A 25,356-nucleotide genomic window follows, 5' to 3' on the forward strand; every position below is an offset into this window, starting at 1 on the left:
AAATTGTAATAACACACCCCTGTTAAACAGGGGCAGAAAAATTGGGCTTTAGGCACTGGTGCTGGTGCCACAACACTGCAACCCCTCATAGATACTCTAGTTGAGCGCAGGAATGAGCCCTGCTGCAAAATATTACAGAAAAAATTGTAATTACACGCCCCTGTTAAACAGGGGGAGAAAAATTGGGCTTTAGTCACTGGTGCTGGTGCCACAACACTGCAACCCCTCACAGATACTCTAGTTGAGCGCAGGAACGAGCCCTGCTGCAAAATATTACAGCAAAAATTGTAATTACACGCCCCTGTTAGACAGGAGCAGAAAAATTGGGCTTTAGGCACTGGTGCCACAACACTACAAACCCCTCACAGATACTCTAGTTGAGCACAGGAATGAGCCCTGCTGCAAAATATTACAACAAAAATTGTAATTACACGCCCCTGTTAAACAGGGGCAGAAAAATTGGGCTTTAGGCACTGGTGCTGGTGCCACAACACTGCAACCCCTCACAGATACTCTAGTTGAGCGCAGAAACGAGCCCTGCTGCAAAATATTACAGCAAAGATTGTAACTACACGCCCCTGTTAAACAGGGGCAGAAAAACTGGGCTTTAGGCACTGGTGCTGGTGCCCAGAACCAAAAATGTTCTTAGAAGCTATCAACATGAACATTGAGGAGGAATAGGATAGTCACTCAGCATAACAGGATAGTCACTCAGCATCAGCATAGGCTGTCTTCAAGGGATCTTACTTTCATAAAAAAAGAATTGGTTCAGCAACAGCAACAGGTGCTTGGTAGCTAGTGATCCAAGACTTATTCATTTTTATGAAGGTGAGCAGATCAACCGAGTCTGTGGACTCTGTGATCGGTTACAAAGCCTCCAGCAGCACTGAATGTGTGTTCAGATAGAACGCTGGATGCAGGACAGGCCAGTAGCTCAACTGCATACTGTGCAAGCTCTGGCCAGTGATCCATCCTCAAGACCCAGTAACCCAGTGGATTTTCGGTTGGAAAGGTCTCCAAGTCTGATCTTGCCCCAAGGTATTCCTGCACCATGTAAATCAGACGATGGCGATGGTTGCTGGAACCGATCAGACCTTGGGGCTGCAGACTAAAAAATTGTCTGAACGCACTGGTCAGATGGCCACCTTCTCCACCGCTCCTTTTGTGACTGACCGAAGCCTCAGCAACAAGTTGTCCAGGAGGACCAGGAAATTGCAACCTCTGAAGCTCTGGAAACACATTGCACAAACCTTTCTGCAAGGCCTCCCGAAGATGTTTCATCCAATTCTCCATCTGCAAAGGCTGGATAAGTTCCGCAACCTTACCCTTGGATCAAGAAGGGTTGCCAGCCAGTACTGATCCCTCTCCTTGATACCACAAATCCGAGGGTCCTTTCGAAGGCTTTACAGGATCAGGGAGGCCATGCAGCATAGGTTTGCTGAGGCATTCGGTCCGGAGTCCTCTGGGTCACTAAGGACGACATGATCTGCAGCCACCTCCTCCCAGCCACTTACATGGGTTTCTGGGGACTGAAAACGATCCCATGAAGACTGCTGCTGATGCTGAGTGCCAGGCTCCACCTCCATGCTGACACAATCCTCCTCCTCCTCCTCCTCCTGTGTGATAGGCGGGCCTGCAGGAATACTGTCTGGATAAAGGGGACCCTGAGAGGTAAGGAAGTCCTCCTCTTCCTCCCTCTGTTCTGCCTCAAGTGCCCTGTCCATTATTCCATGCAGCGTGTGCTCCAAAGGGAGACAATAGAGACAGTATCACTGATACATGCACCGTCACTGTTCACCATCCTCGTGCCCTCCTCAAATGGCGACGGGACAGTGCTTGCATCCTTGATCATTAGCCACTGGCGTGGCGAAAAAAAGCCAAGCTGACCCTGTCCTGGTGCCATACTCGCATAGGTACTCATAGATGGCCTTCTGCTGCGTGTGCAGCCGGTGCAGCATTGCCAATGTTGAGTTCCACCTGGTGGCCATGTCACAGATGAGGCGGTTCTTGGGCAGGTTGCATTCCTTTTGAAGGTCAGCCAGCCGAGCAATGGCATTATATAACCGGCGGAAATGCCTACAGACTTTCCTGGCCTGCCTCAGGAGATCCTGTAAGCCCGGGTACCCGCACAAGAACCGCTGCACCACCAAATTAAGGACGTGAGACAGACAGGGAACATGGGTCAAGTGTCCCTGTTGGAAGGCGGAGAGGAGGTTGGTGCCATTGTCGCAAACCACCATTCCTGGCTGAAGCTGGCGTGGCGTCAACCACCTCTGAACCTGCCCCTGCAGAGCTGCCAGAATCTCTGCCCCAGTGTGGCTCCTGTCCCCTAAGCAGACCAACTCAAGCACCGCATGGCATCTTTTTTGCCTGAGTGCTTGCGTAGTCCCTAGAACGCCTATGGAGCACCGCTGGTTCCGAGGACAAATCTGCACAGGAAGAGACCATAGAGGAAGAAGAAGAGGAGGGTGTGGAGGAGAGAGGTGTGGCAAAATCACTACTACCAGCATTTTGGAGGCGTGGTTGCAGAACAAACTCCAACATTACTGCTTCGGTACAAGTTGCAGGCCGTCCCTGCTGCTGCGCCAGTCTCTGTGCAGGCACCCGCCTTGAGTATTACCTCTATAAGAGGTATGTCTGGTTCTGCTCCGCTTCCCCAGTGATTTGGGGGTGATCCAGTTCAATGCAGAGGGTTTCTCAACCTGGTTGAGATTTACTTTGAGATGCTGACCCAGGCGTTTCCCACGGACAGAAGCAAAGTAGGTTTTGTGATATCTTTGCTTTCTGAGAGAGCCTTGGCCTGGGCAAACCCTCTATGGGAGACCCAAAAACCTGTTGTCTTGAGTTATCCTGAGTTTGTGGCCTCCTTTAAAAGGGTATTTGACATTCTCGCATGCTCCGCTTCTGCTGCCAAGTGCCTCATGTCCATCAAACAGAGTACGAGAACTGTTGCCGACTACGCCATTGAATTCCGTACTCTGGCAGCAGAGGTTGCTTGGAACAATGAGGCCCTCGTGGCTGCTTTTTCTCATGGTCTCTCGGATTCCATCATGGATGAGATAGCAGCCCGAGATATACCCACTGAGCTGGAGAGGTTGATCACGTTTGCCAACCCGTTTGAACGTTTGAACCCATGAACTTGGGCTTCACGCGTCTCTCTGCGGATGAGAGAGCTTCTAGGAGGAGGGAGAGATTGTGCCTTTATTGTGGCCAGGCAGATCACTTTTTGAAGTCTTGTCCTACCCGTCCAGGGAACGCCCGAACCTTGAGGTCCTGTCATGGACAGACCTTAGGTGGCGTTGTTTCGTCCCCAGTTATCCAGAAGATTAAGCCCCTGGTTTCGGTCAGCCTTTCTTGGGCTGAGTTGTCCGAGATACAGGCTCTAATCGGCTGTGGGGCTGCAGGCCTGTTCATTGATGCTGCCTTTGTATCGCAGCACTCGATTCCGCTGCAGCTGCGTGATACTCCACTTGCCATTGAGGCTCTTGATGGGAGACCTCTACAGCCTGCCCATGTGACTCATGAGACGGTTCCGTTGTCCATTGCCGTAGAGGCTCTTCACCATGAGATAATCCAATTCCAAGTTATTTCCTCACCTAGGTTTCCGCTGGTTATTGGTTATCCTTGATTACAGAGGCACAACCCCTCTTTTGATTGGCTCCGTGCTGAGGTTCTCTCCTGGTCACCACAATGCAGTGAGACATGCTTCCAGAAAGTAGCCAAGGTCCTGTGCACCTCTTCACTCTCCTCCCTGCCAGAGGAGTACCGCGATTTTAGCGATGTCTTTGAAAATGGTCAAGCCGGTAGTCTGCCTCCACACCGGCCTTATGATTGTGCAATTGACCTTCAACCTGGTGCCATACCCCTCATGGCCGGGTTTACCCTTTGTCGGTCTTGGAGGATAAGACCATGGAGGAGTATGTTGCAAATCCTGCTGGTGCTGGTTTCTTCTTTGTGAAGAAGAAGAGCGGTGAACTGAGACCTTGTATTGATTATAGGGGTCTCAATCGTTTCAAGATTAAGAATGCCTACCCGATTCCATTGATTACAGAGTTATTTGACCGCCTTAAGGGAGCAACGGTTTTCACGAAGCTTGATTTGAAAGGGCATACAATTTTATGCGGATTAAGGGTGGAAGACTGCGTTTCATACCAGAACAGGCCATTATGAGTACCTCATAATGCCTTTGTATCCCCCCCCGGCAGTTTTCCAAGCATTTATTTAACAATGTCCTCCGAGATTTGTTGCAGTTATGTGTGGTGGTTTATCTCTATGATATCCTCATATTTTCCAAGTCCCTGGAGAACCACCACACAGATGTCTGTCGTGTCCTTCAGAAACTAAGAGAAAACAATCTCTTTTGTAAATTGGAGAAGTGCGAGTTCCATCGTGAACAGGTTAAATTCCTGGGCTATGTCTATGTCTATTTCCACTGCTGGTTTTTCGATGGACCCAGAGAAACTTTCGGCAGTCCTACATTGGCCCCGACCCGTGGGTTTACGTCCTCTGCAGTGTTTCCTGGGCTTTGCCAACTATTATCGGAAGTTTATTTGTAACTTCTCGCCTCTGGTCAAGCCCCTGACTGATATGACCAGAAAGGACGGTAACCCACATAGTTGGTCTCCAGTGTCCATTAAGGCCTTTGAGAGTCTCAAGGCTGCCTTTGTTTCTGCTCCTGTGTTGGCACATCCTGATCCTACATTGCCTTTTATCTTAGAAGTTGATGCTTCTGAGACTGGAGTTGGCGCCCTTCTGTCTCAACGTCCTAACTCTGAGAGCGATATGCATCCGTGTGGCTACTTTTCCAAGAAATTGTCACCTGCAGAGTGCAATTACGATATTGGTGATAGAGAGCTGTTGGCGATCATTTTAGCCCTGAAAGAATGGAGACATTGAAATTACCACTGTGCCAGTTCTCATTCTTACTGACCACAAGAATCTCACAGTCTTGTCTGAGGCTAAGCGCCTCTCTCCTAGAAGGTCGCGATGGGCTCTTTTTTTTTTTGAGTTTTAATTACATTGTCTCATTCTTACCCGGTACTAAGAATGTAAGGGCTGGCGCCTTGTCACGACAATTTTCCTCCACTTCCAAGTTGGAGTCAGTTCCAGTTCCTGTGATTCCTCCTGGTCTTACTTCTCCTTTGAATGACAAAATTCTTGCTGCTCAGGTCCCTGCTCCTCCTGAGAAACCTTGTGACCGCTGCTTTGTCCCAGAGAGCCTCCGTACTGCCGTGCTCCAGACTTACCATTCTCCTAAGGCAGCTGGCCACCCTGGGAAGAATCAACTCGTTTGGGCCATTTCTCAACAATTCTGGTGGCCTAGTCTACGAGCTGATGTAACTGCCTTCATAGCTGCCTGTTCTGTGTGTGCTCAGAGTAAGACTCCACGACACCTTCCAGTGGGCCTCCTACAACCCATACCCAATGGAGAGAGGCCCTGGACCCACCTGTCTATGGATTTCATTGTGGAGTTACCCAACTCCCAAGGCAACACTGTTATCCTTATGGTGATTGGTTCTCAAAGATGTGTCATTGTATTCCACTTAAGAAGTTGCCCACTTCTAAGGAACTAGTTTCCATTTTTGCTCGGGAGATCTTTCGCTTACATGGGCTACCCAAGGTGATTGTCTCAGACAGGGGTAGTCAGTTTGTCTCCCGGTTCTGGCGAGCCTTTTGTGCACAGTTGGGAATTCAGCTTGCTTTCTCCTCTGCGTATCATGCACAGTCTAATGGGGCCGCAGAACGAGACAATCAATCCTTGGAGCAATTCCTACGTTGCTATATTTCTGACCATCATAACAACTGGTCAGACCTATTACCGTGGGCAGAGTTTTCTCACAACAGTGCCTTGAATTCTGCTTCCCGATTGTCCCCGTTTATGGCGAATTATGGTTTCCAACCTTCCATGTTGCCTGACTGGTTTGTTCCGCAGAGTATTCCTGCGTTAGAGGAGCATCTCCGTGGTCTTCGTTCCACTTGAGCACAAGTTTAGGAGGCTTTGCAACATGCTAACAATAGGTACAGACTCCATGCTGACCGCAGACGCCTGCCTGCGCCTTCCTGCCAGTTTGGGGGCTGTCATCTCGCAACCTCTGACTTCATGTTCCTTCTTTGAAGTTCGCACCTCGGTTTATTGGGCCTATCCGTATCCTTTCGCAGGATTAACCCAGCGGCTTACGCCTTGGACCTACCTCCTAGTATGCGCATCCCAAATATGTTTCATGTCTCCTTATTGAAACCTTTGGTCTGCAACCGCTTTACCATCTCGGTGCCACGTCCTCACCCTATACAGGTTGAGAACCACGAGGAGTATGAAGTACAATCCATTGTTGACTCCCGTAGGTTCCGTGGGCGCATACAGTACCTGGTGATTTGGAAGGGGTACGGTCCGGAGGAACGCTCTTGGGTCTCATCCTCAGACGTACATGCCCCTGTCCTCATCCGTGATTTCCATAGACGTTTTCCCCTCAAGCCTGGTGGTCCTCCGAGGGGCAGGGGTTGTTGAGGAGGGGGTACTGTCAGGGCTGGGCTCAACCCTTCCTTCTCTGAGCTAACCACTCAGCTGTCGGCTAATTGCCAGCTCCCATCTCTCTCCACAGTTACCCAGCTGTTGTTGATTCTGCTCATCAGTCCTGCCTACTTAAAGCCGTCCAGCTCACTTGATCTCTGCCTTCACCTTTGTCAACATCACAGGGACTTTCTCCTGCATTCCTGTTGAAGACTTGCTGGGCTGACGTTCCTTCTGGCTCCTGATCCTGTTTGCTGTACTACTACGTTTATCGCTGGCTCTCTGACATTTGCTTGACTGACTACCCGATCCGGTTACTGAACTCTGGCTTGTTTTGACTACGTTTACTCTGTTTACCTTATTATTATTAAACAAGTGTGATTTAACTATACTTCTGTCTCGGTCTGATTCATGGTTCCTGATACCCCTGGAGGGCATCCTGCCTCGTTGGAGATGTGCCGCCTCCTCCTCCTCCTATCTTCTATCAGGCACCCACGTAGAGTCAGTGACCTCATCATCCCCTCCCTCCTCGCCGCTGGAGCAAACCTGGCAGTATGCTGCAGCTGGGGGAGCATGACTACCAGTTTCTTGTCCTTCTTGGACACCCCCTCTCTCTGGGCTCATGTTACTGCCTTCATCCTCAACCTGGGTACCATCATCAGAGCCTTCAAAACGCTGTGCATCCTCCTGCAGCATGTACCAGACACAGTGGTCGAACAGTTTGGGGTGGGGGACTCCTCAGAACATGATGGAGGGGCTAGGGAAGGAGTGACTGATGCCATTGAGCCGATGGAATAGGCCGCTTTGGCAGCTGCATTGGCAGCCAAACTTGTCTTAGCCTGGGTGACAGAGGATGAGGAGGGCTTTGTGATCCACTCTACCAACTTTTCTGCATGTTGTAGGACAAACATGCCCCACGGCCACGTGCTGAGGATGCATCGTGTCTATGACCAGCACTGTTGGCTGTAGACACAGAGCCTGCTTGCCCTCTTTTAGTGGCCTGTGAGCTCTGCCTTTCCTTGGTGGCCTTCCAGACATGCTGTAAAATTGGATTAGCAAAACACTGCCTAAAGTTTATTAGAAAAATTACACCAGGAATGGTCTGCAGTCAGGTATAGGCTTGGCTAGACTAGAATGCACTGGATATATATGTAGGAGACTGTTTATATATCTTTATGCACTGCAGATCACTGAATCATCTGCCTGCCTGCCTGCCTGAAAGTGTCGTTGAAAACATACACCAGGAATGGCCTGTAGTCAGGTATAGGCGTGGCTAGATTAGAATGCAGTGGATATATATGTAGGAGACTGTATATATATCTTTTTCCTCTGCAGATCACTGAATCACCTGCCTGGCCTGCCTGCCTGAAAGTGTCTTTGAATAAGTACACCAGGAATGGCCTGTAGTCAGGTATAGGCTTGGCTAGACTAGAATGCAGTGGATATATATATAGGAGACTGTATATATATCTTTTTCCTCTGCAGATCACTGAATCACCTGCCTGGCCTGCCTGCCTGAAAGTGTCTTTGAATACGTACACCAGGAATGGCCTGATATAGGTTTGGCTAGACTGGAATGCAGTGGATATATATATTTTGGAGATTGTCTATATATTTAATGCACTGTAGATCACTGAATCACTTGCCTGCCTGCCTGCCTGAAAGTGTATTTGAAAATGTACACCAGCAATTGCCTGCAGTCAGATATAGGTTTGGCTAGACTGGAATGCAGTGGATATATATATGTTGGAGACTGTATATATATTTAATGCACTGCAGATCACTGAATCACTTGCCTGCCTGCCTGAAAGTGTATTTGAAAACGTACACCAGCAATGGCCTGCAGTCAGATATAGGCTTGGCTAGACTGGAATGCAGTGTGTATATATATATATATATATATATATATATATATATATATATATGTTGGAGACTGTATATATATTTAAGGCACTGCAGATCATTGAACCACTTGCCTGCCTGCCTGCCTGAAAGTGTATTTGAAAACGTACACCGGAAACTACCTGCAGTCAGATATAGGCTTGGCTAGACTAGAATGCAGTGGATATATATATATATATATATATATATATATATATATATGTTGGAGATTGTCTATATATTTAATGCACTGTATATCACTGAATCACTTGCCTGCCTGCCTGAAAGTGTATTTGAAAACGTACACCAGCAATTGCCTGCAGTCAGATATAGGCTTGGCTAGACTGGAATGCAGTGGATATGCGTAGGAGACTGTATATATATTTTATGCACTGCAGATCACTGAATCACCTGCCTGCCTGCCTGAAAGTGTATTTGAAAAAGTACACCAGAAACTACCTGCAGTCAGATATAGGCTTGGCTAGACTAGAATGCAGTGGATATATATATGTTGGAGACTGTATATATATTTAATGCACTGCAGATCACTGAATCACTTGCCTACCTGCCTGAAAGTGTATTTGAAAATGTACACCAGCAATGACCTGCAGTCAGATATAGGCTTGGCTAGACTAGGATGCAGTGGATATATATGTAGGAGACTGTTTATATATCTTTATGCACTGCAGATCACTGAATCATCTGCCTGCCTGCCTGAAAGTGTCGTTGAAAACATACACCAGGAATGGCCTGTAGTCAGGTATAGGCGTGGCTAGATTAGAATGCAGTGGATATATATGTAGGAGACTGTATATATATCTTTTTCCTCTGCAGATCACTGAATCACCTGCCTGGCCTGCCTGCCTGAAAGTGTCTTTGAATACGTACACCAGGAATGGCCTGTAGTCAGGTATAGGCTTGGCTAGACTAGAATGCAGTGGATATATATGTAGGAGACTGTATATATATCTTTTTCCTCTGCAGATCACTGAATCACCTGCCTGGCCTGCCTGCCTGAAAGTGTCTTTGAATACGTACACCAGGAATGGCCTGATATAGGTTTGGCTAGACTGGAATGCAGTGGATATATATATTTTGGAGATTGTCTATATATTTAATGCACTGTAGATCACTGAATCACTTGCCTGCCAGCCTGCCTGAAAGTGTATTTGAAAATGTACACCAGCAATTGCCTGCAGTCAGATATAGGTTTGGCTAGACTGGAATGCAGTGGATATATATATGTTGGAGACTGTATATATATTTAATGCACTGCAGATCACTGAATCACTTGCCTGCCTGCCTGAAAGTGTATTTGAAAACGTACACCAGCAATGGCCTGCAGTCAGATATAGGCTTGGCTAGACTGGAATGCGGTGTGTATATATATATATATATATATATATATATGTTGGAGACTGTATATATATTTAAGGCACTGCAGATCATTGAACCACTTGCCTGCCTGCCTGCCTGAAAGTGTATTTGAAAACGTACACCGGAAACTACCTGCAGTCAGATATAGGCTTGGCTAGACTAGAATGCAGTGGATATATATATATATATATATATATATATATATATATATATATATATGTTGGAGATTGTCTATATATTTAATGCACTGTAGATCACTGAATCACTTGCCTGCCTGCCTGAAAGTGTATTTGAAAATGTACACCAGCAATTGCCTGCAGTCAGATATAGTGCTTGGCTAGACTGGAATTTGGTGGATATGCATAGGAGACTGTATATATATTTTATGCACTGCAGATCACTGAATCACCTGTCTGCCTGCCTGAAAGTGTATTTGAAAACGTACACCAGAAACTACCTGCAGTCAGATATAGGCTTGGCTAGACTAGAATGCAGTGGATATATATATATATATATATATATATATATATATATATATATATATGTTGGAGATTGTCTATATATTTAATGCACTGTATATCACTGAATCACTTGCCTGCCTGCCTGCCTGCCTGAAAGTGTATTTGAAAACGTACACCAGCAATTGCCTGCAGTCAGATATAGGCTTGGCTAGACTGGAATGCAGTGGATATGCGTAGGAGACTGTATATATATTTTATGCACTGCAGATCACTGAATCACCTGCCTGCCTGCCTGAAAGTGTATTTGAAAAAGTACACCAGAAACTACCTGCAGTCAGATATAGGCTTGGCTAGACTAGAATGCAGTGGCTATATATATGTTGGAGACTGTATATATATTTAATGCACTGCAGATCACTGAATCACTTGCCTACCTGCCTGAAAGTGTATTTGAAAATGTACACCAGCAATGGCCTGCAGTCAGATATAGGCTTGGCTAGACTAGGATGCAGTGGATATATATATGTAGGAGACTGTATATATATTTTTTGCACTGCAGATCACTGAATCACCTGCCTGCCTGAAAGAGTATTTGAAAACGTATACCAGGAACTACCTGCAGCCAGATATAGGCTTGGCTAGACTAGAATGCAGTCGATATATATGTAGGAGACAGTATATATATCTATGCACTGCAAAACACTGAATAACCTGCCTGCCTGAAAGTGTATTTGTATACGTACACCAGTGAGATCTAGCTAAACTGGATACAGTGTATATATATATATATATATATATATATATATATACAAAGCCGGGATGTATATATATATATATATATATACTAAATTCACTGCAGCTAACTGAATCAACTGCCTGCCTGAAGTATATTAGAAACAGTACAGCAGGAACAGTCTGCAGTGAGATCTAGCTAAACTGTATGCAGTGGATATATATATATATATATATATATATATATATATATATATATATATATATATATATACCAGTCTGACTGTATATTTATTTATTTATTTTTTATTTATTTGAGGTACTTATATAGCACCATCAATTTATGCAGCGCTTTACATATACATTATACATTCACATCAGTGCCTACACCCTCAAGGAGCTTACAATCTAAGGTCCCTAACTCACATTCATACATACTAGGGACAATTTAGACAGGATCCAATTAACCTACCAGCATGTCTTTGGAGTGTGGGAAGAAACCAGAGTACCCGGAGGAAACCCACGCAGACACAGGGAGAACATGCAAACTCCAGGCAGGTAGTGTCATGATCGGGATTCGAACCAGCGACCCTTCTTACTGCTAGGCAAGAGTGTTATCCACTATACCACTGTGCCACCCCATACCACTGTGCCGCCCCAACTGTATATATATATTAAATACACTGCAGCTAACTGAATCAACTGCCTGCCTGAAGTATATTATAAACAGTACAGCAGGAACAGTCTGCAGTGAGATCTAGCTAAACTGGATACAGTGTGTATATATATATATATATATATATATATATATAGTTGCAATAAAAAGTATGTGAACCCTTTTGGAATGATATTGATTTCTGCACAAATTGGTCATAAAATGTGATCTGATCTTAATCTAAGTCACAACAATAGACAATCACAGTCTGCTTAAACTAATAACACACAAAGAATTAAATGTTACCATTTTTATTGAACACACCATGTAAACATTCACAGTGCAGGTGGAAAAAGTATATGAACCCTTGGATTGAACCTCCTTTGGCAGCAATAACTTCAACCAAACGTTTCCTGTAGTTGCAGATCAGACGTGCACAACGGTCAGGAGTAATTCTTGACCATTCCTCTTTACAGAACTGTTTCAGTTCAGCAATATTCTTGGGATGTCTGGTGTGAATCGCTTTCTTGAGGTCATGCCACAGCATCTCAGTCGGGTTGAGGTCAAGACTCTGACTGGGCCACTCCAGAAGGCATATTTTCTTCTATTTAAGCCATTATGTTGTTGATTTACTTCTATGCTTTGGGTCGTTGTCCTGTTGCAACACCCATCTTCTGTTGAGCTTCAGCTGGTGGACAGATGGCCTTAAGTTCTCCTGCAAAATGTCTTGATAAACTTGGGAATTAATTTTTCCTTCAATGATAGCAATGCGTCCAGGCCCTGCGCAGCAAAGCAGCCCCAAACCATGATTCCCCCACCACACTTCACAGTTGGGATGAGGTTTTGATGTCGGTGTGCAGTGCCTCTTTTTCTGCACACATAGTATTGTGTGTTTCTTCCAAACAACTCAACTTTGGTTTCATCATTCCACAGAATATTTTGCCAGTACTGCTGTGGAACATCCAGGTGCTCTTGTGCAAACTGTAAACGTGCAACAATGTTTTTTTTTGGACAGCAGTGGCTTCCTCTGTGGTATCCTCCCATGAAATCCATTCTTTTTTAGTGTTTTACATATTGTAGATTCGCTAACAGGGATGTTAGCATATGCCAGAGACTTTTGTAAGTCTTTAGCTGACACTCTAGTATTCTTCTTCACCTCATTGAGCAGTCTGCGCTGTGCTCTTGCAGTCATCTTTACAGGACGCCCACTCCTAGGGAGAGTAGCAGCAATGCTGAACTTTCTCCATTTATAGGCAATTTGTCTTACCGTGGACTGATGAACAGCAAGGCTTTTGGAGATACTTTTATAACCCTTTCCAGCTTTTTTTTAAGTCAACAATTCTTAATCGTAGGTCTTCTGAGAGCTCTTTTGTGCGAGGCATCATTCACATCAGGCAATGCTTCTTGTGAAAAGCAAACCCAGAACTGGTGTGTGTTTTTTATAGGGCAGGGCAGCTGTAACCAACACCTCCAATCTCATCTCATTGATTGGACTCCAGTTGGCTGACACCTCACTCCAATTAGCTCTTGAAGATCTCATTAGTCTAGGGGTTCACATACTTTTTCCACCTGCACTGTGAATGTTTACATGGTGTGTTCAATAAAAACATGGTAATATTTAATTCTTTGTGTGTTATTAGTTTAAGCAGACTGTGATTGTCTATTGTTATGACATAGATGAAGATCAGATCACATTTTATGACCAAATATATATATATATATATATATACACAAAGCCGGGATGTATATATATATATATATATATATATATATATATATATATATATATATATATATATATATATATATATATATACTGCAGCTAACTGAATCAACTGCCTGCCTGAAGTATATTAGAAACAGTACAGCAGGAACGGTCTGCAGTGAGATCTAGCTAACTGAATAAACTGCCTGCTCAAAGTAAATGAAATGACACACTCTCTCACTATCTCTCTCTCCGCCAGCAACACACTACACAAGGCCGATGTGCAGGCGGCCTTATATAGTGTGGGGCATGGACTTAAATCCCTGAGCCTGAGCACCCTGCCTTTGGCCAATTATGGCTCTCTTTGCTGACGGCGCTGTGATTGGCCAAAGCATGCGGGTCATAGTGCATGCCTGGCCAATCATCAGCCAGCAATGCACTGCGATTACGCAGTGCATTATGGGGCGTGACGCGCCACTCGAATTTGGAGCGAACGCACCATAATGTTCGATCTTCGTCAAACGATCAAACAGCCGATGTTTGAGTCGAACTCATTTTCGACCCGAACTCAAAGCTCATCCCTAGTGGGCACCCAGCTGTGACAGCTTGCGGCTTGCGTCTCCTTAATGGTCGGGTAATCTTCTGGGACCTGTGACGTGTCCCAGAAGATTGCAGGGAGGGGGAGAGGAGAACTTCCGCTCGAGTCGCCTAGGTGGCCCGAGAGGAAGTGGGAGCAGGTACCTGTCAAAACTAGGTACCTGCCCCCCCCCCCCAAAAAAAATTACATGCCAAATGTGGCATAGAAAAGGGTGAGGAGTGCTTAAAGTGATTGTAAAGTCTATTTTTTTTTCTATAATAACAAACATGTTATACTCACCCGCTCTGTTGCAGTGGATTGGCACAGAGCAGCCTGGATCCTCCTCTTCTGTGCTCCTGCCCTCTCCCTCCTGTTGAGCACTGGCCAGGAGATGCCAGGAGTGCCAGCAGGGGACCCCAAAAGAGGAGGATTGGGGTTGCTCTTTGCAAAACCAGTGTTATATGTTTGTTATTTAAAAAAAAAATAGAATATTTGGAACAGCCATCAACCCATCCCTGCATGCAAGGGTGCTACGTGTTATCCTGGACTCTGAACTCTCCTTTTGGCCCCACATTCAATCACTTGCCAGAGCTTGCCGCCTCAACCTCTGCAACATCTCCAAAATATGCCCCTTTCTAACCAATGACACCGCAAAGCTCCTAATTTACTCCCTGGTTATCTCTCGCCTCGACTACTGCAACTCCCTCCTCATTGGCTTACCTTTACATAGGCTATCCCCTATTCAGTCAATCATGAATACTGCTGCCAGGCTCATCCACCTTACAAACCGCTCAGCTTCTACTACCCCTCTCTGCCAATCCCTCCATTGGCTGCCACTTACCCAACTGATTAAATTCAAAATACTAACAAGAACTTACAAAACTATCCACAACTCAGACCCCAGCTAAATCACTAACCTAGTCTCAAAATACCAACCAAATCATTCTCTTTGTTCCTCAGAAGCCTTTTGCTCTCTAGATCCCTTGTCAACTCTTCCAATGCTTGCCTCCAGGACTTCTCCCAAGCCTCTCCCATCCTTTGGAATTCCCTACCCCAATCTGCCCAACTATCTCCTACACTGTTCACTTTTAGGCGATCCCTGAAAACTTTTCAGAGAAGCCTATCCTTCCTCCACCTAACAATTGTACTTTAATTTTTCTCATCAGCTCATCCCCCACAGTTATTACCTTTTGTATCACTTGACCCTCCCTTCTAGATTGTAAGCTCTAACGAGCAGGGCCCTCTGATTCCTTCTGTATTGTAACTGTACTGTTTGCCCTAACATTGTAAAGCGCTGTGCAAACTGTTGGCACTATTTAAAGCCTGTATAATAATAATACTTCTAATAATATTTAGAATCACCTTAAAGCGGAGTTCCAGGCAAAAATTGAACTCCATCCGGAACAAAAGCACACCCCACCCTCCCTCATTCTTGGATATCTTTTTTTTTCATACCTTTTTGCTATGTTTTCTTCGGGACTTCCATCCCATGGCGCTGTGGTGGCTTATGGCTTCTGTGTTGTTTTTTTTTGTGCCCTCCTCCTTTCCCCCGTCGCCTTCTGGGACCTGTGTGTCCCAGAAGATGACGGGACCATTCAGAAAACGCCACGCGACTTGTGCAGTTGGAAACAGGCTGTTTCCCTTAGCAAGAATGCTGGCGCCTGCACCCGGAGCTGATGGACGGGTTGGCTGGTACCTGATGGACAGGTAAGTGTCCTAATATTAAAAGTTAGCAGGTACAGTATTTATAGCTGCTGACTTTTAAATTTTTTTCACCCAGGTTGGAACTCCGCTTTAAAGAGAAGCTCCAGGCTCCTTCAGAAAAAATCAAAAGTCAGCAGCTACAAATACTGTAGCTGCTGGCTTTTAATATTAGGACACTTACCTGTCCACGAATCCAGTGGTGTCTTCACCCCAGCTGATCTTTCAATCATCTGTCGGGTGCCGACGCCACCATCTCCAATAAGGGAAACTGGCAGTGAAGCCTTGCAGCTTCACAGCCGGTTTCCTACTGTGCATGTGCAAAGCGCACTGTGCTTTGTGAATGGCCCGGCGGCGAGGGACGGAGGAGGGAAGTGGGAGCAAGTATCTCTCAAAACCAGTTACCCGCTCCCCCCCCCCCCCAAATGTGGGATTGGAGGAGGCAAACAAGCGGTTTCTCCTTTTGGGAGGAGCTCCACTTTCATTAGCTTGTAAAGGCAACTGGTTCTCCTGTTTATTCTATCAGAATTGTTTGGAAAAGAAATCGATAATTTATCTAAGTGTGCATGGTCCCCATTAGTACTGCCGATCAATGCAAAATGATCAATCATTTTCCACTGCGGCTGACTGACTCTGTTTGATCAGGAATTTACGCTTTTTGGATTATTTGCAGATTCGATCATATCGATTGGATAATAAAATCGAAGTGTGTATGGCCACCATAAGGCAGCCAATTCTAGGAAGGGCTACAAGGGTCCAGTCTGTGTTCAGTAGACAGGAGCAGCCATATTTCTGGAGGAGGAAAGTTGCTTTTCTTCCCTGACTCCAGCACACACACATATACACAGCAGCAGCAGCAGCCAGCTCTCACCTACACAGCAGCCCAGGGTCCTCCTGCCAGGTGCGCGTGCATGCTCCTACCCCAGAGCTCCGCCCCCTCCTCCCATCCGCGTCCAAGGCTCCCTTGATTGACAGGCAAGATGTCGGTGCAGAGAGAGGATGCAGCAGCAGCAGCAGCAGCAGGCACCGGCTACAGCACACTCATGCAGCGATCACCCTAAGGGCCGACACATGCAGCCTCTAGTCTGTTCTTAATAAAAGGGGGGCACCCCCTGACAAGTGATCGCCTGCTAATAGTCCGATCTGGAGGCTTTGCAGGCAGATCCCACACGCTGTGTGTACGCATACAGCTCCTTGTTGGCCCCATCCTCAGCACCGCTGCTGCCTGGAATCAAGGGGTTGGGGGGGGGTTGTACAATCAGGGGTTGGGGGGTCGGGGGGTGGGGGGGGGGGTAGTAGGGGGACTCTAATGGAGGCAGCCTGAAGAGTGAGCCGAGGCTGGAGCTGATCCTTCTTCTACCTAGGCTGTCCCCCTCCATGCACCTGTACTGAACACTGGGGGGGGGGAATTGTCGGGGTGGGGTGCACTAGTGGGAGAAGGTTAGAGTAGGGATAGTGATCCCTCTTATTTTATACATATATATATATATATATATACCATTTATTTTTCTTTGACTCTTTTTGTTATTTGGGGGGGTGGGGGGAGGGTGGGAGGGAAGAGGAAGGGTGTCTGCAGAGCAAAGTGGAGAAATGGATGAAGAAAATGTAGCCGGCAGCGACGATCAGCCCCTGAGTTTGCAGAAAGCCCTGCAGCAGTGCGAGTTGGTCCAGAACATGATCGACATCAGCATCTCCAACCTGGAGGGGCTCAGGACCAAGTGTGCCACTTCCAACGACTTGACACAGAAGGAGATCAGGACATTGGAGGTAGGTGACCAGCACCTCATTGTGCCATCTGATTGATTGCTTTTCTTCCCATTCACCCCCCTCCACGATCCATGCTGCCAGCGGGTTTGTTTATATCCCCAGCTCGGTGTGCAGTGCCATAAATTAAGCAGCTGCAGTGAGATGGAGTGAGCCTGCGCATTCTGCAGGTGGTCGCAAAGGTGCTTCTCTGGAACAGACTGTGCACTGAGCTTCTACACCCCCCATCCATCCTCCTTCATCTTCCCCAACCCACACCTTTCACACATTCTTGCTGAATTATTGCAGATAGATTGCCAGGAGTATTCCATTGCTGGTGCATGGAGATGATGGCCCCAGCCACTAACCAGGACCACAGGAGAAGAGCATTTACAGAACTTGGCCCAGCTAGGCCCTTTATTCCACATACCTGACCTCTCTTATCTAGGCATTGCATGAGGCTTACCATCATATATAACCATCATATAGATTCAGATATTAAAGGGAACCTCAATAGATTCTTCCCTGAGCACTCAGTTTTCCACATCAATGTTATATATCTGTTATCTAGGCATTGCATGAGGCTTTACCATCATATATACCTATCATGAGGATCCAGATATTAAAGGGAACCTCCATTGATTCTTCCCTGAGCATTCAGTTTTCCTAATCAATGTTATACATGTGTTATCTAGGTATTGCATGAGGCTTTACCATCATATATACTTATCGTATAGATTCAGATGTTAAAGGGAACCTCAATAGCATCGCCCCTGAGGATTCAGTTTTTCTAATCAATGTTATATATATGTTATCTAGGCATTGCATGAGGCTTACGATCCTATATACCTATCATGTAGATCCAGATATTAAAGGGAACCTCAATAGATTCTTCGCTGAGCACTCAGTTTTCCAAATCAATGTTATACATGTGTTATCTAGGCATTGCATGAGGTTTTACCATCATATATACCTATCATATAGATTCGGATGTTAAAGGGAGCCTCAACAATTTTCTTAAGCAATGTTCCCTGTTCTAAGCCCATAGACCAGCCAGTGATGGCGAACCTTGGCACCCCAGATGTTTTGGAACTACATTTCCCATGATGCTCATGCACTCTGCAGAGTATGATGAGCATCATGGGAAATGTAGTTCCAAAACATCTGGGTTGCCAAGGTTCGCCATCACTCACATAGACCATCAGAGCTCGTTGTGGACAGGCGTAAATTAACATGACATAATGTTCTTGCGCACATTTTATATTCTGTAGGCTGCATATACATACAGGTATAGGACTGCATGGATTTGATATCATGTCAGGTGCTCTCAGATTGTGTTTTGCATACATGATATTTTCACATGCTGGGTTTTCAGTCCCTGGTTCTTATATTTGTAGGTTTCAGTACTATAAGGCAGGGGTCGCCCAGGGCCATCTTAATGCATGGGCACCCCTGGGCGCTGCCCAGGGGCCCCAGGTGCATGGGGGCCCCATGATAATCTTGCATTATATCATACTTGCCAACTGTCCCAGATTTGCTGGGACAGTCATGCTTTTACTAAGCTGTCCAAGGATAGCCATGTCCTGGGCAGCGTCCTGGAACCAGTACTGTGCCCGCCTGACCTACCCTGTACTGTGGCTTTCTGTCTCCCTCTGTACTGTGCCCTTTGTGTTGATTAGTCTTTGATTTATGGCATGTGTTCTCATTGTTTAAAATTGATTTTATTGAAAGTACTAATCAATCTATTTTTAATTCTATCAACTATTCATACTATAATTCTTCAGAGTAGGGATGCAAATTGGGGCAGGATGGTAGGGGCCCCAGTGTATTACTTTGCCCAGGGGCCCATGATGTTATTAAGATGGCCCTGGGGTTGCCAAACTTTCTAAGCAAGGGGCCGGTTTAGTGTCCTTTAGACGGGGTGGACTGTGGCCGTCGGGAGTAGAAAGTGCACCAGCATCGGTGCCCCATCATTGGTTGTAATGGGAGGAATGGTGCCCCATCATTGGTTGTAATGGGAGGAATAGTGCCCCATCACTGGTTGTAGTGGGAGGAATAGTGCCCCATCATTGGTTGTAGTGGGAGGAATAGTGCCCCATCATTGGTTGTAATGGGAGGCATAGTGCCCCATCATTGGTTGTAATGGGAGGCATAGTGCCCCATCATTGGTTGTAATGGGAGGAATGGTGCCCCATTGATGGTGTCAGTAGGGGGAATGGTGCCCTATTGTTAGAATAGTGCCCAAAGGGCCACATAAAGGCAAGCATAAGGCAAGCATAAGGCCCCATCTGGCTCTGGGGCCGCAGTTTAAGAACCACTGGCATAAGGGATAAATCATTTTTTAGGGATAGATTATTTACCAAAGACCAAGGTGTAAATAGCATGGTCTAGTGTATCTGCAGAAGATGGGTTTTATTTTCCCTGTAAGAGGCCTAGTGGACAACATAGCATTACTAGCCATAATAAAAGTGGCTTGTAGGGTAAGTTTATACTCTAAAGCCTAGTACACACGATGAGATTATCGGACGAATGATCTTCCATTTTTTCTTTTGCATGCTAGTCTCCATATCGAAAACAAATAGGTTACTAAGGTATAAAAATTTTGGTACGACAGAATAAAAATTTGTAAGTGATGTAATGTATTTGTATTGTATTTTCAGACGAAAACTGTACTGATTAAGGCACACTAGCGTTTTTTTTAAGCTCCTAATGTTATTAGCATTTTTCTTCTGCTCCTAGAAGCTAAATAGTGTTATCTTATGTTTCCATGCACACTACTTTAGGCTATTAGTGTTTTTTGAGCTTCAGTGTCTAGAAGCAGAAAAAATATATATTTTTGTAGAGTTTCTTGAAGTGTTTTTCAGAAAAGCTCATAACTGCTGCTAAACGCTACTAAGAGCGTTTTTTTTAGATTTTTTTCCCCCTTTTTTTAAAAAGGAACTGCAAAAAATGCTAATAAAATGCTAACGCTTTTAAACTCTCTTAAATGCTTCTAAGATGCTACTACAAAAAGCTATTACCAGTGTTTTTTATCCAGAACTTTTCCAGCCTTTTTATAGCTTAAAAATGAGCATGGAGCATAACGAAAATCGTACAATCTGGTATCATACGAGAATATTTTCAGTGTTTGTCCCTTCAGATTATCGTACGATCACTTAGAAAATGATATTCTGATCCTGTGTACGGGGATTAATGCAGTGGTCTCCAAACTACAGCCCCGGGGGCCAGATGTAGCCCTCTGCTTGCCTATATCAGTACCGGGACAGGTTTGTCTAGCGCCCAGGGCAAGGATGCGGAACTGCACTCCCTCCCCCACTGTTAATGTCATAGAATGGGTTTACTGCCCTGTGTCCATTCTCTGTTCCCTTGCTCCACTATGCCCAGGGCAGCTGTCCCTCCTGTCCACCCCTTGTCCCGGCCCTGCTTGGGGCACTATTCCTATTAAAATGTTACTAAACCCACAACAGTAAAATCAGTGTGTATATGCGGTAAAGCGTGCTTGTTCTACTCACTGTGGAACCTAAGGGATTAATCCTGCACATTGTGTAATACAACTATTTGATCCTGTCTTCTCTGATCCTCTCCTTCTTCCACTGTCCCTAATCCATCTCCTAATAGTACAGAGCCTTGGAGGCACTCTGCCTATACTCCGTTTGGTGTGTATTGCTAGAGAGGTTTTTTTTTTTTTGGGAGGGTGCATGTGATTATCACAGGGCCAATCAGCACTGTGCATACAGAGGTTCAGGGGTCCTGCAGCCTTATAGGACAGTCAGAGGAGAATGAAAACTCCTCCTACAAGCTATAACCAGTGCTTGGCTGGACACTGATAGAAGTTACAAGACTGCTATATACTGCTGATGAGAAAAGGTATTTAGCAGTGTATATTTACTAAAATAATTGCATTTCCATGTTCTGTGTACTGTGGGAGACCAGATATAGTGAATGCAGGGTCCTGGGTTTAGTAGCACTTTAACAGTGGTATATAAGTCCTTCCACTGACACAAACAATGAGGCCCTTTTCCTCTTTTCCACTATTCTCTCACTGACACCAATGATGGGGCACTATTCCTCTCACTGACATCAATGACAGGGCACTATTCCTCTCACTGACTTCAAAAATGGAACACTATTCTCTCACTGACACCAATGATGGGGTACTATTCCTCTCACTGACATCAATGACAGGGCACTATTCCTCTCACTCACATCAATAATGGGACACTATTCTCTCACTGACATCAATGACGGGGCACTATTCCTCTCACTGACATCAATAATTGGACACTATGCTCTCACTGACACCAATGATGGGGCACTATTCCTCTCACTGACATCAATGACAGGGCACTATTCCTCTCACTCACATCAATAATGGGACACTATTCTCTCACTGACACCAATTATGGGGCACTATTCCTCTCACCGACATCAATGATGGGGCACTATTCCTCTCAGTGACATCAATGATGGGGCACTATTCCTCTCACTGACATCAATAATGGGACACTATTCCTCTCACTGACATCAATGACAGGGCACTATTCCTCTCACTCACATCAATAATGGGACACTATTCTCTCACTGACACCACTGATGGGGCACTATTCCTCTCACTGACATCAATGATGGGGCACTATTCCTCTCACTGACATCAATAATGGGACACTATTCCTCTCACTGACATCAATGACAGGGCACTATTCCTCTCACTAACATCAATGACAGGGCACTATTCCTCTCACTCACATCAATAATGGGACACTATTCCTCTCACTGACATCAATAATTGGACACTATGCTCTCACTGACACCAATGATGGGGCACTATTCCTCTCACCAACATCAATGATGGGGCACTATTCCTCTCAGTGACATCAATGATGGGGCACTATTCCTCTCACTGACATCAATAATGGGACACTATTCCTCTCACTGACATCAATGACAGGGCACTATTCTCTCACTGACACCAATGATGGGGCACTATTCTCTCACTGACACCAATGATGGGGCACTATTCCTCTCACTGACATCAACGACGGGGCACTATTCCTCTCACTGACATCAATGATGGGGCACTATCGCTCTCACTGACATCAATGACGGGGCGCTATTCCTCTCACTGACATCAATGATGGGGCACTATTCCTCTCACTGACATCAACGATGGGGCACTATTCCTCACACTGACACCAATGATGGGGCACTATTTCTCTAATAGGAAAAATAGGGCACTGATGCCAGGACATTTTCTGCTCAAACTGGCCACAGTCTAGGCGGTCTGAAGGACAGTAAACTGGCCCTTTGTTTAAAAAGTTTGGAGACCCCTGCTATAATGTGCTGATTTTCTTAACTAATGGTTTAAACTGACCATACACTATACAATTTTCTTGTTCAACTTCCTTTAGATTTACCTTCAACAATATAGTGCAAGGTTCTGCCTGATTGCATACAGATTGAAAGTGTTTAGGGTCATAATCTAAGGGCTGATTAATAGTTCCTACTAGAACATTTAGATCCATGGAAGGTCCTGGTATATTTTATGATTTTGGTAAATCTAGAGGAAAATTGTACAAGAAAACTGTATAATGTATGGCCAGCTCAAGGCTCATACACACAATGATAATATTGGACGAATGATCGTCTGTTTTTTTTTTTTTTTGTTGTCTGCTAATCTCATATCGAAAATGAAGAGGTTAGTAAAGTTATGAATATTCTCGTATGGCAGAATAAAACTTCAGAAGTGATGCAATGTATTGTATCGTATTGTAACGTATTCTTTCCGAGCGTGCATGGTCTTGGTCTTCCAAATTTTTCAGATCAAAACTGTACTGAATAAATGAAAATCATACATTCTGGTATCCCACAAGAAAAATTTCCATGCTAGTCCCTTTCGGATAATTTCGCATTAACTGTCATGAGCTCTAGAAAAGCTGTGTACCAATGATCAAATTATCGTACGATCACTTTGAAAGCGGTATTTTTCATCTGATTTTCTGATCGTGTGTACTAGGCGTTAGAGGCAGATTCAGAATATTTTCTCCATTTTCATGCAGTGAAAATGAAAGTATATAATTTGCTCCTCTTTTGTTTGTTAAATATACAATGGAGCTTTGGTTCACACGACACACCACATGCGATTTGCACAGGAATCGCACCGCACTGCCCATTTGTTTTGAATGGCTCAAATCGCACCGCATCTACATCAAAAAGGTGCGGGCAGCTTTCTTTTTTTTTTTTTTGTTCGCACTGGAACTGAACTAAACACCCATGCGATCTGGTTCAGGGAAACACACTGCGTTTTTCGACCTGCTTTTGCAACCTAACGTTTAATTGACACCCGCAGCAGATCGTATGAACACAGTGTGATTGCTATGCAGTGCGGGAAACACACAGGAATCAATGTGTTTCCCGCACCACATCAGTGTGAACCAGGGCTGAAAGGGTTTTATTACATCTGTTCAACAAGCGCAAAGAAAAAAGCTCTTTATCCAGCTAGAAATCTGGTGAGCTGATAACTTCCTGTACTCTCTGCCTATAGATTGTTATCGGTTAGCATTGTTCCTTGCTATCTCTGTTTACCTCAAAACAAACACCCTGTTATGGAGAAGAGAGAAGACCTAAGGCTACTTTCACACTGGAGCCGCCTGAGTGAATATTTTAGCGGTGCTTTAACGCTGTTTAAGTGGTGCTTTTCAGCCGTTAGCGGGGCGCTTTTAACCCCCGCTAGCGGCCGAAGAAGGGGTTAAAAGCCCCCATGTTGCGGCGCTTCCGAATCAAATCATTGACAAGTGCCCTGCGTAAAGTGAATATAATGGCAAAAGTGCTTACCTAAGGGGAAACTTCACCTGTTGACTTCACCAGTCAACAGTCACATGCCCTTTATTTGCTGACTTTTTAGGAAGGCACATGACGTCCAGTGCTGTCCTCCATGGACCCGGTTCTTCACAGGGATTTTGATCTTCTGTGTCACCATCTTGCATTCAGGATCTGGCTTTCACTACCTGATCACTTTTAGCCGGCCTCCACTGCACATGTGTAAGATAAGGGATGCAGCGAGACTGCTTCTGTTTCCTAGGCAGAGAATGAGGAAATAGGAGTAAGTACCACCAAAAAAGGTACTCGCTTCCCAAAAAACTAACAAACAAAACAAAACAGAAATTTTGTAACAGACTTGAGGAGGGAGGGAAGTAAAGGGAAGCATCTCCGGGCTGCCCCCACACCATAATGCTGCGTACACAAGGTCGGAATTTCCAAGAACAAAAATTTGAGAGCTGGTTCTCAAATTTTCCGACAACAAAATCCGTTGTCGGAAATTCCGATCGTGTGTACACAATTGCAACGCACAACATTCCACGGGTGCTCGGAATCAAGCAGAAGAGCCGCACTGGCTGTTGAACTCCATTTTTCTCGGCTCGTCATACGTGTTGTACGTCACCGCGTTCTTGACATTCAGAATTTCCGACAACATTTGTGCGACCGTGTGTATGCAAGACAAGTTTGAGCCAACATCCGTCGTAAATAAATCCATGGATTTTGTTGTCGGAATGTCCGATCGTGTGTAGGCGGCATAAGAGTTAGATGCTCATTTAGGTATGGGGGGGGTCACAAAAGGCAGTTTTAATTACTCGATCCTTCCGCTGCTAGTGCTCTTTTCTACTCTGTTATGCTTTGGAAGTGGACTGTTCCTCAGCATCCTCATGTCCAGGGTAGCGTTATGGACACTGCACTTAACTTGATGACATCAGAGGACCTGCAACCACCTGAGCATAGGAAAGAAGAGGCTGCAGGTACTGGACTTACAGCCTAGGGGAGCCTATTGCAGCAGAGGATCAGGTAAGTAGACCCAAACAAGCATTTAACCCTTGCAGTGCAGTGGCAGCCCCACTGCAAGGGAGGATTTATCCTTATCCTGGAGTTCAGCCTTAAAGCGGAACTTCAGTCATTTTTTCATCGTTCCATCTATAAAATCTTCTGCCCTTGTTGTTTTAACTTTGGATAATAAGAAATTTTTTT

The 25,356-nt window shown here is 45.2% G+C and overlaps 1 protein-coding gene across 2 annotated transcripts in view; it reads left to right on the plus strand.

The window, feature by feature from the left end:
• Window positions 1–17,149: 17,149 nt before the first annotated feature.
• The window catches only part of KSR2 (kinase suppressor of ras 2), a 707,775-nt gene continuing 699,568 nt past the window's right edge, over window positions 17,150–25,356 (plus strand). For both annotated transcript variants that reach the window (XM_073625662.1, XM_073625672.1), the window contains exon 1: window positions 17,150–17,364. In XM_073625662.1, the coding sequence (XP_073481763.1) occupies window positions 17,188–17,364 (177 nt within the window). In that variant the 5' untranslated portion in view covers window positions 17,150–17,187. The remainder of the gene's footprint in view (window positions 17,365–25,356) is intronic.

Source organism: Aquarana catesbeiana, linkage group LG01, assembly GCF_042186555.1.
Source record: "Aquarana catesbeiana isolate 2022-GZ linkage group LG01, ASM4218655v1, whole genome shotgun sequence".
Lineage (NCBI taxonomy): Eukaryota > Metazoa > Chordata > Amphibia > Anura > Ranidae > Aquarana > Aquarana catesbeiana.